The 12,856-nt window shown below is 39.2% G+C and overlaps 1 protein-coding gene across 1 annotated transcript in view; it reads right to left on the reverse strand.

The window, feature by feature from the left end:
- The window catches only part of LOC149305656 (beta-1-syntrophin-like), a 71,147-nt gene that overhangs the window by 18,664 nt on the left and 39,627 nt on the right, over nt 1-12,856 (reverse strand). Inside the window, exon 3 of the mRNA XM_089477376.1 lies at nt 10,005-10,212. Coding sequence (XP_089333502.1) covers nt 10,005-10,212 — 208 coding nt within the window. The remainder of the gene's footprint in view (nt 1-10,004; nt 10,213-12,856) is intronic.

Here is a 12,856-nt window from a genome sequence, read left to right on the forward strand (position 1 = left end):
ATGCTTTAACAGTGTCTGTCTCTACTGTTTCCAGTAATCTATTACCCGCTCTGTAAAGAAGAATTTTCTACTCATCATACATCTGCTATACATCTCACCCCCTTCATTGTACAGCGCTGAGGGAGGTGAGATGTGTAACAGATGCACCACAGTGTTACATCACAAAAATATATTCTTAAAACAAACCTGAATTTATGTGTTGTGATCCTTAAGTTCTTTAACTGTTACATCCATGGCTCGTGTCTGCTAAGAATTTTCACTTAGGGCTCCTATACACCGGAGCCGTCCCCAGTGGCATCATGTTCTGCCAAATAACAGGGAGCTCATTGCCCCTGTGGCTTGTAGCCACTGCTCAATGGACCAGTTATCTCCCCAAATGTTCCTCTAACACTATAGAGGACTGCGCCATTCGGGGTTACATATTCTACCTATGTTACATAGTTACATAGTACATAAGGTTGAAAAAAAGACCTAAGTCCATCAAGTTCAACCCTTGTACCTTAACTTCCTATTCTTGATCCAAAAGAAGGCAAACCCCCCCTTTTTATTGTATATTAAACATTTAAGATCATTTAACTTGTGTATTTGCATCCTTTGTGTTTCAATAACAATCAGTTTCCAGTACTTTCACTGTAAAGGGGGGACAAAGTAGGTAAAATGTAACATCAGCTGTCAAAAACACAAATTGTTGGGTTTAGGGGTGATGACATCATTTTAAAATACACAACAGACCCCCCCCCCCCCTTTAAGGAAACGGATAGCATTGAGAAGTTATTTAAAGAAAGGTATTTTTTGTGCGTCGGTACATTTCCCATGGGCTCCGTAGCAAAGTGCAGTCTTCTCTATGAATGGGTTAAGCAGAAGGGGTTATGGGAAACACTAGTAACCCACAAATGCATGACTGATTCAGAATGGGTTGGCGTACAAGCCGCAGCCACGGACCGGTTCTATAAGCATTGTGCATTACTCTTTATTTATGCAATGTTTCTATCTGGCTTTGCTTAAAAAAAAAAAAGTTCTGGATGCCGTCCAAGTTCCCTAAATATTTAAAGTCCCGTAGCAACGAAAATTCTTCTAAAGTGGCTGAAAACGTAGTAGTTCTCAATCCTCACACTGGTTTGTAAAAAAAAATAAAAAAAAATTAAACATTATACAAAATATTCAGCTGACCAGACCCGATATGGGTTATTTTTGTTTCCAAGTATAAAAGTAGCAGGTGCTTCCTCTCAGTAACCACATTACAGGGAATCTACAAAGACAAAAATAATATATTTTCATGGGAGCGTCATGTAGTTTAATTTCATAGCAATTTAAGTGCTTATTTTATTTAGAATTTTTTTTTTTTTTAATTAGGAATTCAAGGTCAATTTTTCTACAGGAGAAAAATTCCTGGAGCAAAACCCTCCTTGGGACTTCTCTTTTTCATTTTTTTAAATCTAGCATAGGGTTATTGCTATATTATTAGATTACATTATTTTTTTTGTATATGTATAGTTAGATTGGCAGATTTTGAATGGAAGGGCATTATAGAAATATACCATATTTGCTCGAGTATAAGACGACCCCCCAAAATCTGAATATTAATTTATGAAAAAAGAAAAAGCCTGAATATAAGACGACCCTATAGGAAAAAAGTTTTACCAGTAAATGTTAATTCATCTAAACTATGTGAACATTTTTTTTTAATAAAAGCTATGATATGCCTTTTAACCCTCTAAATGCCACTGTGCCCCATGATATGCCTTTTGACCCCCTATGTGCCCCTCTGCCTCCAGAATGGCCTTATACCCCTATATGCCTCTCTGGCATTTAGGGGGTTAAAAGGCATATTATGGGGCATAGTGGCATATAGGGAGGTATAAGGCATTTCAGGAGGCAGAGTGGGTTACAGAGGGTTAAAAGGCATTTCTGGAGGTAGAGTGGCATTAAGGGGGTTAAAAGGCATTTCACAGAGCACTCTGCCTCCAGAAATGCCTTATGCCCCCCATTTAACACTCCCTCCCCCTCCCTCCTCCAAACTTACCGGAGCTTCTGAGTCCCCGGTGCGTAGTCCGGGCAGCGTGTAGAGCTCTGAGCGATTCGCGTAGACAACTGCAGCCGGGAGGAGGTGCGGTTAGTAGCGGGGGTTGTCTGCGTCCATCGCGCAGACCTTCCCCGGTTGTCAGAGATCACGGGGAACTCTACACGCTGCCCGGACTAAGCACCGGGGACTCAGAAGCACCGGTAAGTTGGGGGGGGGGGCATAACACAGGAGGATCCAGGTCCCCTGCATCGCTGCGGGGGATCTGGATCTTAGTCTCATAGTCAGACCTAGTTGAGGTTTGATTATAAGACAACCCCGATTATAAGACGAGGGGTATTTTTCAGAGCATTTGCTCTGGAAAAAAACTCGTCTTATAATCGAGCAAATATGGTAATACCGAACTTTATGGTAACATATTACATTGGTTTTATTTGTAGCGCCAGATGGAAGTGAGTCCACTCTGTACTTTATATCCCTGAATGTAACTGTAACCTTTATTAATCACACATTGTGTATTGTAGGTAGTAATATTGTAATCTACATTGTGTGTTGTAACTAGATGCTTCAGCTTTGCTACGTCGGTATATTAATATTACGCAGATACTCCAGTCATCGGTGTCACCTGGAACGCGGGTAAAAACAGATGGCTCACCGGGGGTAAAAGGTAAAGATAAATACCCTTAAATCGTCTACACTTCAATTCTCAGTGTTCCCTTACAATAGTGATGTTCAGTCCTCATGCCTAGTATGCATAATGCAGATTCCGGCCTTGGAACCACTTATATGCTGTGTACCGATGGTCTGGGGGTGCTGCAAAATCATAGTGTCGGTCCAGTAAACCAGCACCCCACCCAACGGGCACCCCACCTCACCCCAAACTATTTGGGCTATTGATTTATAGCAATTCCTATCCAGTGTTTACAACCAGTCTATGAAAACGGGTTGCGTCGCAGAGACCTCTAAATGGACCATTACTGGATGGGATCCCACCGGTTCCATCTTACTTTTGACTTCTCCAATAGCCGTATCAGGATTTTACTGCAAAAAACCCAACCAAAACCATGCAGTGCACGTGGCTTAAAGGGACACTTCAGCCATTATTTCCACTTAAGGGCATATGTTAGCTGTGTGGTCCCTTTAAATTTTCGTGTTTTTTTGCATTGGGGGATTTAGCAGAACGCCCCGATATGTATTTGCCCTTTTCCCCACCCCTCAGCAAAATGCTGTGCGGGAAATGTGTCGCTAAAAGATATGAAAGTAACGCTTCCCCATTTAGGATAGTACAAAATGTGGTCAAACTATTAGATATTTATAGATGCTAGGTTTCCAAAAAATCGGGTTTTCAAATGTTTTCTTTATAATTTGCATAGTTTTCTTGGGGGGGGGGTGTTGCTTACACTTTGTTACGGGAGGCAATTTAATTGCCCGACTTCTTTACCTCTGTGTAAAACATCTGCTGAAGTAGCACCAAATACAGTTGTAGTTTTTCATGGGGTAGGACGCAAACGCAGGTAGAAAGAGTAAAAGTACGATACAAATAAATTAAAAGCCAGAAAGTGAAATTATTCATTGCAGACGAATCGTTACTTCCATGTGGTGAACATTCATCCTTGTTAGAAAACGCTGATGAGTGATCTGAAATAACCTGACACAATTAGGATAGTCTCCGAGCCAGAGACGATCCCGAGTTAAGCACAACTCATAATGTCTTCGGACAAGAGAATTAAAAAGAACAATTTTATTTTCACTCTTCATTTACCTTTTTTGTTAGTCTAGCGGCTAAAGAAAACTCTTCCTGACTAGTCCAATTACAAGTGATTTACAATCATCACTAATGTAAAGAATGGAGAAGGAACCTCTTTGTGTATTTAGTAAATGGGGTATTATTAACTACGATCCAAGTAGGGGTCCTACCAGGGGCCCCTATATTATTTCTTCAAAGGGCGGCACAAATGTAATATACGGTAAATAAAAAAAAATCAATTGTTTTCTGTACATCGTTCTAAACGATATGCGGTTTAATGTAATGTAATGGCTATATAGGAACGTATGGGTTATTATATAGGTATCCACCTTTCTCTCCCCTTTACTATTTTCACAAAGTATTCACAAAGTAAATATTTTATCGGAATATTTTAGTCCAGATGGGTCTTTCTCAAGAATCCCCAAAAAACATTAAATAACAGATGCTGTGCATTCCACCTGTACCAGATTAAGGGAAACCCCATTGCAAAACATTTGCTTTTGATTTCTTTTTATGTTGGGTATGTCATATCTTCTTGTTTTTTTGATCCGTTTGTCGGTAATGTGCTTCTCAAGGAGGTGATGATGAAACCTGAATGGGAAGAAGTAAATATGGAGTCCAGGGACTGGAAGATGTTTAACGGGGGTGTTAAGGACAATGCTTCATCTCAGCTCTGGCCTCCTTTTAACCTGTGTAGAAGACTATGAATTTAGGAAGGACAAATATGTTGTTTTACTCTAAATTCCTTTGTATTTGTTAATTTCCAGAAAATACATGCCTTTCAGATCACCGCTTTCTCAGAATGATTTGCGTCCGCAAGATAAATGTTTGCCACTAAAGTACAAGCTAGGTGGCCAGGGAGTAACTATATGATAGAGGGACCTCAAATCTAAATAATTTAAGCCCCTAACCTTTGATGATAATCTAACCAAGAGGTCTCCACCACCATCAGGGTAGAACATCTTCTCCTGGGCCTTTCTGCTCTGTACTTTGCAATTAACCACGATTTGCCCCATGGAGCTTATGGTTTGGTTGCAAGTTCCAACTGAAGGGCTGAGCAGGGGATGACTAGGTGGCCCAAGCACTTTAAGGACAGAGGGTACGTCCATGTGTCCTTCAAATGACGTCTGTGTGGCTGCTGGCAGAATAGCGTATGGAGCAGCAATAGCGGTCAATATGAAGCTGATCCCCAATTGGAACAATTTTATACATTTTCGGGTTTCTTTCGCAATACTGTGAAAAATATTATTTTTTAAGGTTTTATTCAGACTAAATGACAGATTAAATATATAGTATAGTATAGAAGTATAGAAGTATAGTATATAGTCTATAGTATAGAAGGAAAGGTAGCCATACTTATCTTGAAAATAAAAAAAATATATAAACATGACAGTTGTCTGTACAGAACATTATAGGAAGCAAATTATGGTTAAATGGAAATACGAAAAAGCTTGTACAGTGCTATTGAATATGATGGTGCTATATAAATCAGTATTACCGGTAGCTAATTAATTAATCTACGGTAAATAAGGTTCATTCTACAGCATCTTGGCGGAATTGCTTCTATTCATCAGGAAGATAATAGGACCTGGCTCATGCGAGGCCTCATTAAAAAGCGGAAAAAGGAAAACTCTTTTAAAGCCTTTGCCGTTCTTTTGCTACAATAGTTAGTTAGTGGCCAGAAGAGCTATGATTTAGTAATAACCTGCCTAAGGATTCTAGTTCAGTCATTAAAGCTCCAGGGGGCTTAGAAACCCTTCTGGGCGACTTTTAATATGGTTAATGTTTAGCTATCTGTCACATAAAGAGTTAAAACCAAAAAAAGGCATCTTACTTTTAAACCAAACATTGCCAAAAACAACTATACTGAGTGACAAAGAAAAAACCACTAACTATGGGTAGATTATTAGATGGATTTAACCACGATAAAGCTGGCGTGGTGGGTTATGGTCACTCTATATAATGGGGCATAGGGAAGGATCTCATTACAAGTATTATTTATATGGTACTAAGAATATTGGAGCGCTAAATCCAATAACGAAATTGTGCCTTGGACTTACTTTAGGGTCTTTGATACTTTAACTTTACCCCTGTGACTGTCAGGGCTCTCTTGGTCTGGGACATATTTATCTTAAGGTTGACCATGATCACTGAGCGACCAGGAAATATAAATAAAAACGTGAGAGATGGGTAAAAATATGGATATTTAAAGTGACCTCTACAATACATCCTTAGGGGTACATGCTACATGGATGCAAAAATATAACTTGCTGGCATTAAAGTAAATAAAATCACGGAGATATTTTGCTTACATATTTTTAAGAGCAAAATGTCACCCTTCTGTTCCGTGGCCAACAAAGGCTTATAAAGAAGCTCCTGGTGCCTGGTTGTGATTACCATGGATAAGAAGAGAGGACAGAGCAGAAACCCGAGTCATTGACAAGAACAGAGGTGAAGACATTCAGAACCTTGCTGTGTTACTTGGAGTACCTGGAACCTGGCAGTTATTCCGAGCTGAGCTCCTGACTCATGTTTACTTATTAATCAATGGAATCTGGATTTTTTTTAAGTGTTATGGGGAGTTCATTAAAGCAAGGATGATCTGTAGAGGCTGTAGGTCATTCAATGGCTTGATTATGAAAATGCTCGAGAGTGTTAGGAGGAGAGTTTTTTACGTTTCTCGGGAAAGGTGGGTTTTTAGAGAACTTTTGAAATTATCATACGAGGGAGAAGGTGTGATGGAATGGGGAAGGGAATTCCAGAGAAGAGGTAATAACCATAGAAGAGAGAAGCAGGTCATGAAAGGAAAAAAGAGTGTGTTTAGTTGTGTATTTAGGTCACATTTAGGAGGGTAGAGATGTAGGGGGTGCGTAGATGTTAAGGTCTCTAGGTCAGGATGAATTTGATTCTGGAGGGTATGGGGAGCCAATGGAGAGATTGGCATAGTGGGGCAGTAGATGAAGGACAGTGACAGAGGACAATTAGTCTCACTGTAATCTCAAGTAACAATGCTCATGGAAGCTGGGGGAAGGAGGACCTTCACTGTTAAGCTTAAAAGGAAAGTAGTGTTAAAATATTTTCCCCACAGCTGTTTCTTTAACATTGAACTCTTTAAGATGTTGAGTTTGACTCATTAAAAGAGTAAATGTAAACAAGCCATAGGTTCCGGGGTCACACAATCAACAAATTAAAATGAGCAGGTCAGAGGTCGGGGCAGGCTGAAGACAAGGTAGGTCAACATCAGGCACAAAGTCAATACTGAATGGTCAAAACTAGGATAAAAGGAATCACTGGATGTCCAGGTAGGCAAAGAACATCTGAGGAATAAGGGCTTGGTATATTTTTAGTAATTGCAGCCACTCAACAACTATCTGCGGGAGCGCCATCAGGCGCTGTCCATTTGTGCCATTCTTGTCCAGTTGTCACACATGACAATCGTATTTATGAGTGATCTGTGTATTTGAATGATACAATTTACCATTTCACAGCTTTCCAATATTAACCCGCCAACAGTCCTGAATTTACCAGGACAGTCGCGTCTTTTGGGTTCCTGTCCCGGCATAACAATATTGCCTATGCACAGTGCATTACACTGTATACAAGCAGCATTGCACTTACGCTGTGTATGTCTAAGACACATGCAGCCTCATTGCTTGTAAATGATCTCAAAGTACCCAGTATCTGTACTGGGTAGCATAGAGCTTAATGCTACAGGGTCATGGCCCCCTTTTGTCCCACGAACCAAATGTTAGTATGACATGTAATTTAGCACTTTCCAAAAACATAGTTTTCTGAAGCTAAGAATGTCACTGGGGCACATTTTTGCATGCAAACTTATACTACACTTTCTAAACGGTATGCAACACTCTGCCCACATAGTTTCCTTTTTTGATATGTGAAACGCCGGAAAACTGCAAAACCCATTTGGATTGATGGTAGGATCAGCATGTTGAATTTTGCCGCTAGAAGAGAGCATTCACAATAGACCTGGTGGTACGGCCAGCAAGAAAGCGGGCACCAGCTGCAGGTAACCCAAGCAGTAAGATTGAGATATAAGAGAAGCAAATAAAGTACCAGTATTTTTTGTCTGTATACACCAGGTCAAAAAAGTAAAGAAGAATAAAAAAAATAAAATCATAAGCCATGTACAATTCTAATAGTTGGACTGAAGAAGTTCATGTAGACTAAGAGCTACAGATATCTCGACAGTTCCAGATGGAACCGAAGATAAGCTACACGACTGGTTTGCCACCAAACACGATAATTATTGTTTATATGAGTTCGCCATTATGTCTACAGAAATACGGCCTGAGTGATACAGTGTTTTGTTCAACGCCATAAAGGCAGCACAGAAATAAAAGCTGGAATCTATCGCTCTGTTCGATGATTATCCTAAATGTGCAATCTGTGGCAAGCCGCCGTGAACATATGCACATATACCACCAATCATGCTAGGGCAGCTGGGAGCAATGAAAAAGCAAACATTTTGGGGAAAAAAGGACAATATCGTAATCAGGGTGGAATATCTAGTATTGGGAGTTGCATTCGAGATTTAATAAGAAGTTAAATGTTAGAGGAGAAAACCTCCATTATGTGCTAAATTTCTGTAAGCTTAAAAATGAAGATACTTTAAACAACCTTACGTCTCAACGTTTCCAGATGCCATCGCATCATACAGACTACAGTTGTTCTTGTATGTGTCTTTTTGTAAACTTTGTTGCCGATGGTTGATAAAACAGAAGATGTGACAAGTGACAATGAACAGTGGTGAGCTGGCACTTTCTGGCCCCGGGGCAACAAAAGGCAAGCCCTCCCCATTAGCCCCTCCATCCCCTGTTAGGGATATACCTATGGACACACGTATTTACACACATACTTTTTTTACGTAAACAAACTCACATATCTACATTACCACACACACACACTCATGCTAATTCACACACATACTAACACACATACTCAGAGATACATTGACTCATTCATGCCCACACACACTTCCTGTAATGCCCACTTAAACATTCACATCCATGCTAACACACACATACTTAACTTGACTGCCGCCTTCCTTATAACTACTTGTACACACTGTGCGAGCACCTCCGTAAGTTGAACATATTATCACTAAAAATAATGTTTAATATTATACATGTATTATTATTATTCGTGTCCTGAATGAAGTATAATTTGTGTAGATTTATCTAATATGAAAAAGGAGAATCATAGTTATCATCACGGTAAAAAACCACAAAAAAAACCCTCTTGACATTTGGGTATTAAAACTCCTTGGTCTTTAAGGGGTTAACACACAAAAAAAAATAAAGGCTGATAAAATACAAAAATCCTGCCCAAACACAGAGGAAGAAAAAAGTATGAGTTATCATTGCACGCCCACCCCCCCAAAAAACATTAGTTGATTTAACAGCCACTCAGGTTCGTATCCTGTTGTGTCATTTTAAATTTGGTTCACATAGAAGTTTAATAGTCACATACACACACGCAATTATACTAAACATCTGATTGCAATTAGGAACGTAGGAATTACCCCAACAAAGGGCTCTATAGAAATGTTTTCATCTACTGAGTGGTGTATTTACTTAGGGCACACTCTAAGGCCTGACCCAGGGCAACTCCCACCACTTCTTGAAGGCACAGGTCCTCCGTATGATGTCATATCCCGACGCTCCGCTCAGAGGCATGAGTAAAGTGGGTAAGAGAGACTGCAGAGATCTGAAATCTTCCAAAAAAAGCCCATTGAGCAGTGACGGCCCGGGAAGCCATATTGCCCAATAGGCCATTCGCATCCTAGCAATGCAGGACAGGGGCTACTGCTTCTAGAGACTTACCAACCTAGGCTCAGTCGACCTAGGCAAGGGTACGATGGTTTTTTAAGGAACCAAGTCTGGTGAGTACAATTCTTGGTATTGGTCATGGTATTGTCCTTTTTTTTTAAAACTTTTAACTTTCTTCCCCTCTGCGGATGCTACACCACTAACACATTCCTCTCCCTGCCAATATGTTTCTGTCGAAAATACTTTAGTGTATTCTGTTCAATTTATATGCTTTACTGTACTTTTTAAATACTGTATCCATAATTTAAAGCAGCTGGATAACCTGGCATGGGGTTTAGTTGAAAATGACGTAATACGAGTTGAGTCTTTGAAACTGCACTAAAGCCCCAGAAAGTTGGATCACACTTTCCCAAAATATCCTCAACACAACATCGCAATGTGTACTTGCCTTCTCTGCCAGCCATCCCAGGTGCCGAATGTCATGGCTTCCGGAAATCCCATTTTTTCCCAGCTGTTCCTTGACTTCCGGAATGACCTTGGTCACCAAGTCGCTGGCTGCTGAATGTATGGCGCTGAACCAGGCCTGAGCTGTAGGTGGATCTTTACTTTTTAGTACCACTGTGTGCTTGGCATCAGGTGAATGCAACTCAAAATGTCTGAAAAAATAAAAAAATATATATATGTATTAGACAGTCCATTTAATATAGATCTTTTTAATAAACTATGAAAAGAGTGGTATTATATTATATACATTCTATTATATACACTCCAGCCAAAACTATTATTAAACGGTTATGGTTACAACATAAACAAGAAAACAGAACAATGCTGATTTAGAAATTGGTATTTTATGTTTGCACGATAAAATAATCGGGTAATAGCAGCTCTTATTAAACTATAAACCCTATGAATCCCAGCCAGCCTTTGCCTGTTGCCTGCTATGCTAAATTACATTACACTTATCTATGTTAATCTAAACTTAGGTACAATTCAAAATGAGTAAAATGAAACAGGGTCCTTTTAAATGAAGTAGTCCTACATTAACACCGAACATCACAGCGTTTACCGTCAGACATAGGTTGCCCCGAGGATATTAACCGACATGCGAAGCGGATGCTGTGGTTGGAATGGCACTGGCTACATAGTATTGTATTCCCCCCATTGACTACTACTGAGACATAAAGCGAATCAGTAACATTATTCTGCTTTTCATCTTTATAGATGTAGCGAAATCATTATTTCCATTTGCTGCAAAGTTTATTGGAGTTCATTTAAGGACAGTTACTTAGAAACACCAAACAAACGGGTAGCCTGTCTGAGCTCATAGTGAATTAAATCCGTCCGGGAGAAACCCCAGAAAAATTCTCTCCACTGAATAAATAGGACCACATAATGGAAAGTCAAGCCTTTTCTGGCTGTGGCGCTTCCTTGGACTGGGACATGACCTCATATCGTGGAGCTCAGTAGAATGGATGGTGGCTGCAGATATAGGGGTAGGGGGTGCGGGAGACAGATCACTTAATGGGGTGTGGGGATAAAGCCCTAGCCTGGAAACCATATCATGATCGCCTTGAGCAGGAAAGGACTGGTGGTGAAATCACAAGCGAGCGGCCACTCACTATTCTTTTATAGGTGCCTCCTAGACTTTTTAGTAAGTGGCCACGTGTTTCTAGCATGTGGCACACTAAAGGTGGCCCAAGTGGAGTTAGGGTAAGAGGGAGGCACAGATATTCCCAATGCACTCAGTCCGGGTTGACTGACATCACTCTGACCACAACCAGAGCTTAATTTAAAAACCACAGCTCTAGGTCGGGGGGGTAAAGCTTGCATCATAGACGGTACCCTCCAGATGAAATCCCTTTAAGAAGAACATCATAACCACCAGATTTTCTTTTGGGCAAATCAAGCATGTCTTCACTGTTACAGCCACTATATTATTATGATCACTGTTACTATTATTGGCATTATTATTTATTGTTTTATATAGCGCCATCAGATTCCCCAGCTCTATATAAAGCAACGTATGTACTAAAAATAGTATTGTTCATTTAAATGCCGCTCTTCCACCCATTCTGCTAAATATAACTGTTTTGTAATTAAATCCAACATTAAAAACATATTTCCAGTACTAATGAACACATTTGTGGCATCTACATTGCTTGTGATTCAATTGTTGCATTTCATTTAATTAATTTTGTTGGTGAATTTGTTTTGTATAATCTGATTTTTGTCACCGTTTTTGTTTCCATTATTATATATGAAATAGTCCTTTTGATCACAGTGCTCGTTGATTTGCATACATATTGATTTAAACTTTTGTCTTTTCCTTTATACATATTAACCTTTATAAACATGCATTATACTTCTGAACATTTTTAGGTTTATGTTGTATTTATTTCTTACTTTTCTGTATGTTGGATGATTTTCTTTGTTTTTAATTTACTGGAAGAAACACTATTTTTTTCCCTCCAGTCTGTGATCAGATTTCTCTCTTCTTCTATTACGACCATCACAGCAGAGTCTAGTTTATAGTGGAGTAATGAAGAACGTCTGAAAATTTGTGGGTTACCACTTTACTTCCATTTTTAGCATTTTATCATTAATTGCCCAGACCAGCTGAATGCCAAAACCCTTTCTAGAAATAATTCTTTGATCGTGAAAAGTAATGACAGGAACACATAATTGTCACATTAAATAAATGCGGACAGTGATAGGATGTTGCCACAAGAACTGAAAAATATTCTTATAAGTTCCTTTGCTGTTTTTAGGTAGAGAGAGTGTACTTTTGGGCAACAGTACCAAAAAAATGGACATACTGGAAACAAAAAGGGTTCAGAGAAGGGCTACAAAAATGATAAAAGGAATGGAACATTTTTCAGCTATGAATAAAGCCTGTCCAAATTGGGATTGTTTTCTTTGGAGGAAAGAGGTCTTCATGAGGATATGATAAACCTTTACAAGTATATTTAAGGTCTTTTTGGAAATCTATTTATAAATCGTACCTTCCATACAACACATGAGCATCTGAAAGGAGCTTTCGTCTTAAACATAAAGTTAGACGGTTACGTTCTGGAATAGACTGCCATTTGAAGTCTTTTTGGCCATTTCAATGAATATATCACAAAAAATAATTTTTATGCTTATGAAATGAAAAGATGGTTATTACCAGTAAACGTAGAAAAGGTAATGTTGATCCAGGGTGAGTATAGAAGGAATTTTTGTCCTCGATGGACTATATGTCTTTTTTTAGCTATGCAACTACATAAAATAATAAAATGGTAAGAGAGCATAATTAATGTT

The sequence above is a fragment of the Sceloporus occidentalis genome, unplaced genomic scaffold, assembly GCF_023333645.1.
Source record: "Sceloporus occidentalis isolate IW3139 unplaced genomic scaffold, rSceOcc1.0.p SCAF_11, whole genome shotgun sequence".
In the NCBI taxonomy this organism is placed as follows: Eukaryota; Metazoa; Chordata; class Lepidosauria; order Squamata; family Phrynosomatidae; genus Sceloporus; species Sceloporus occidentalis.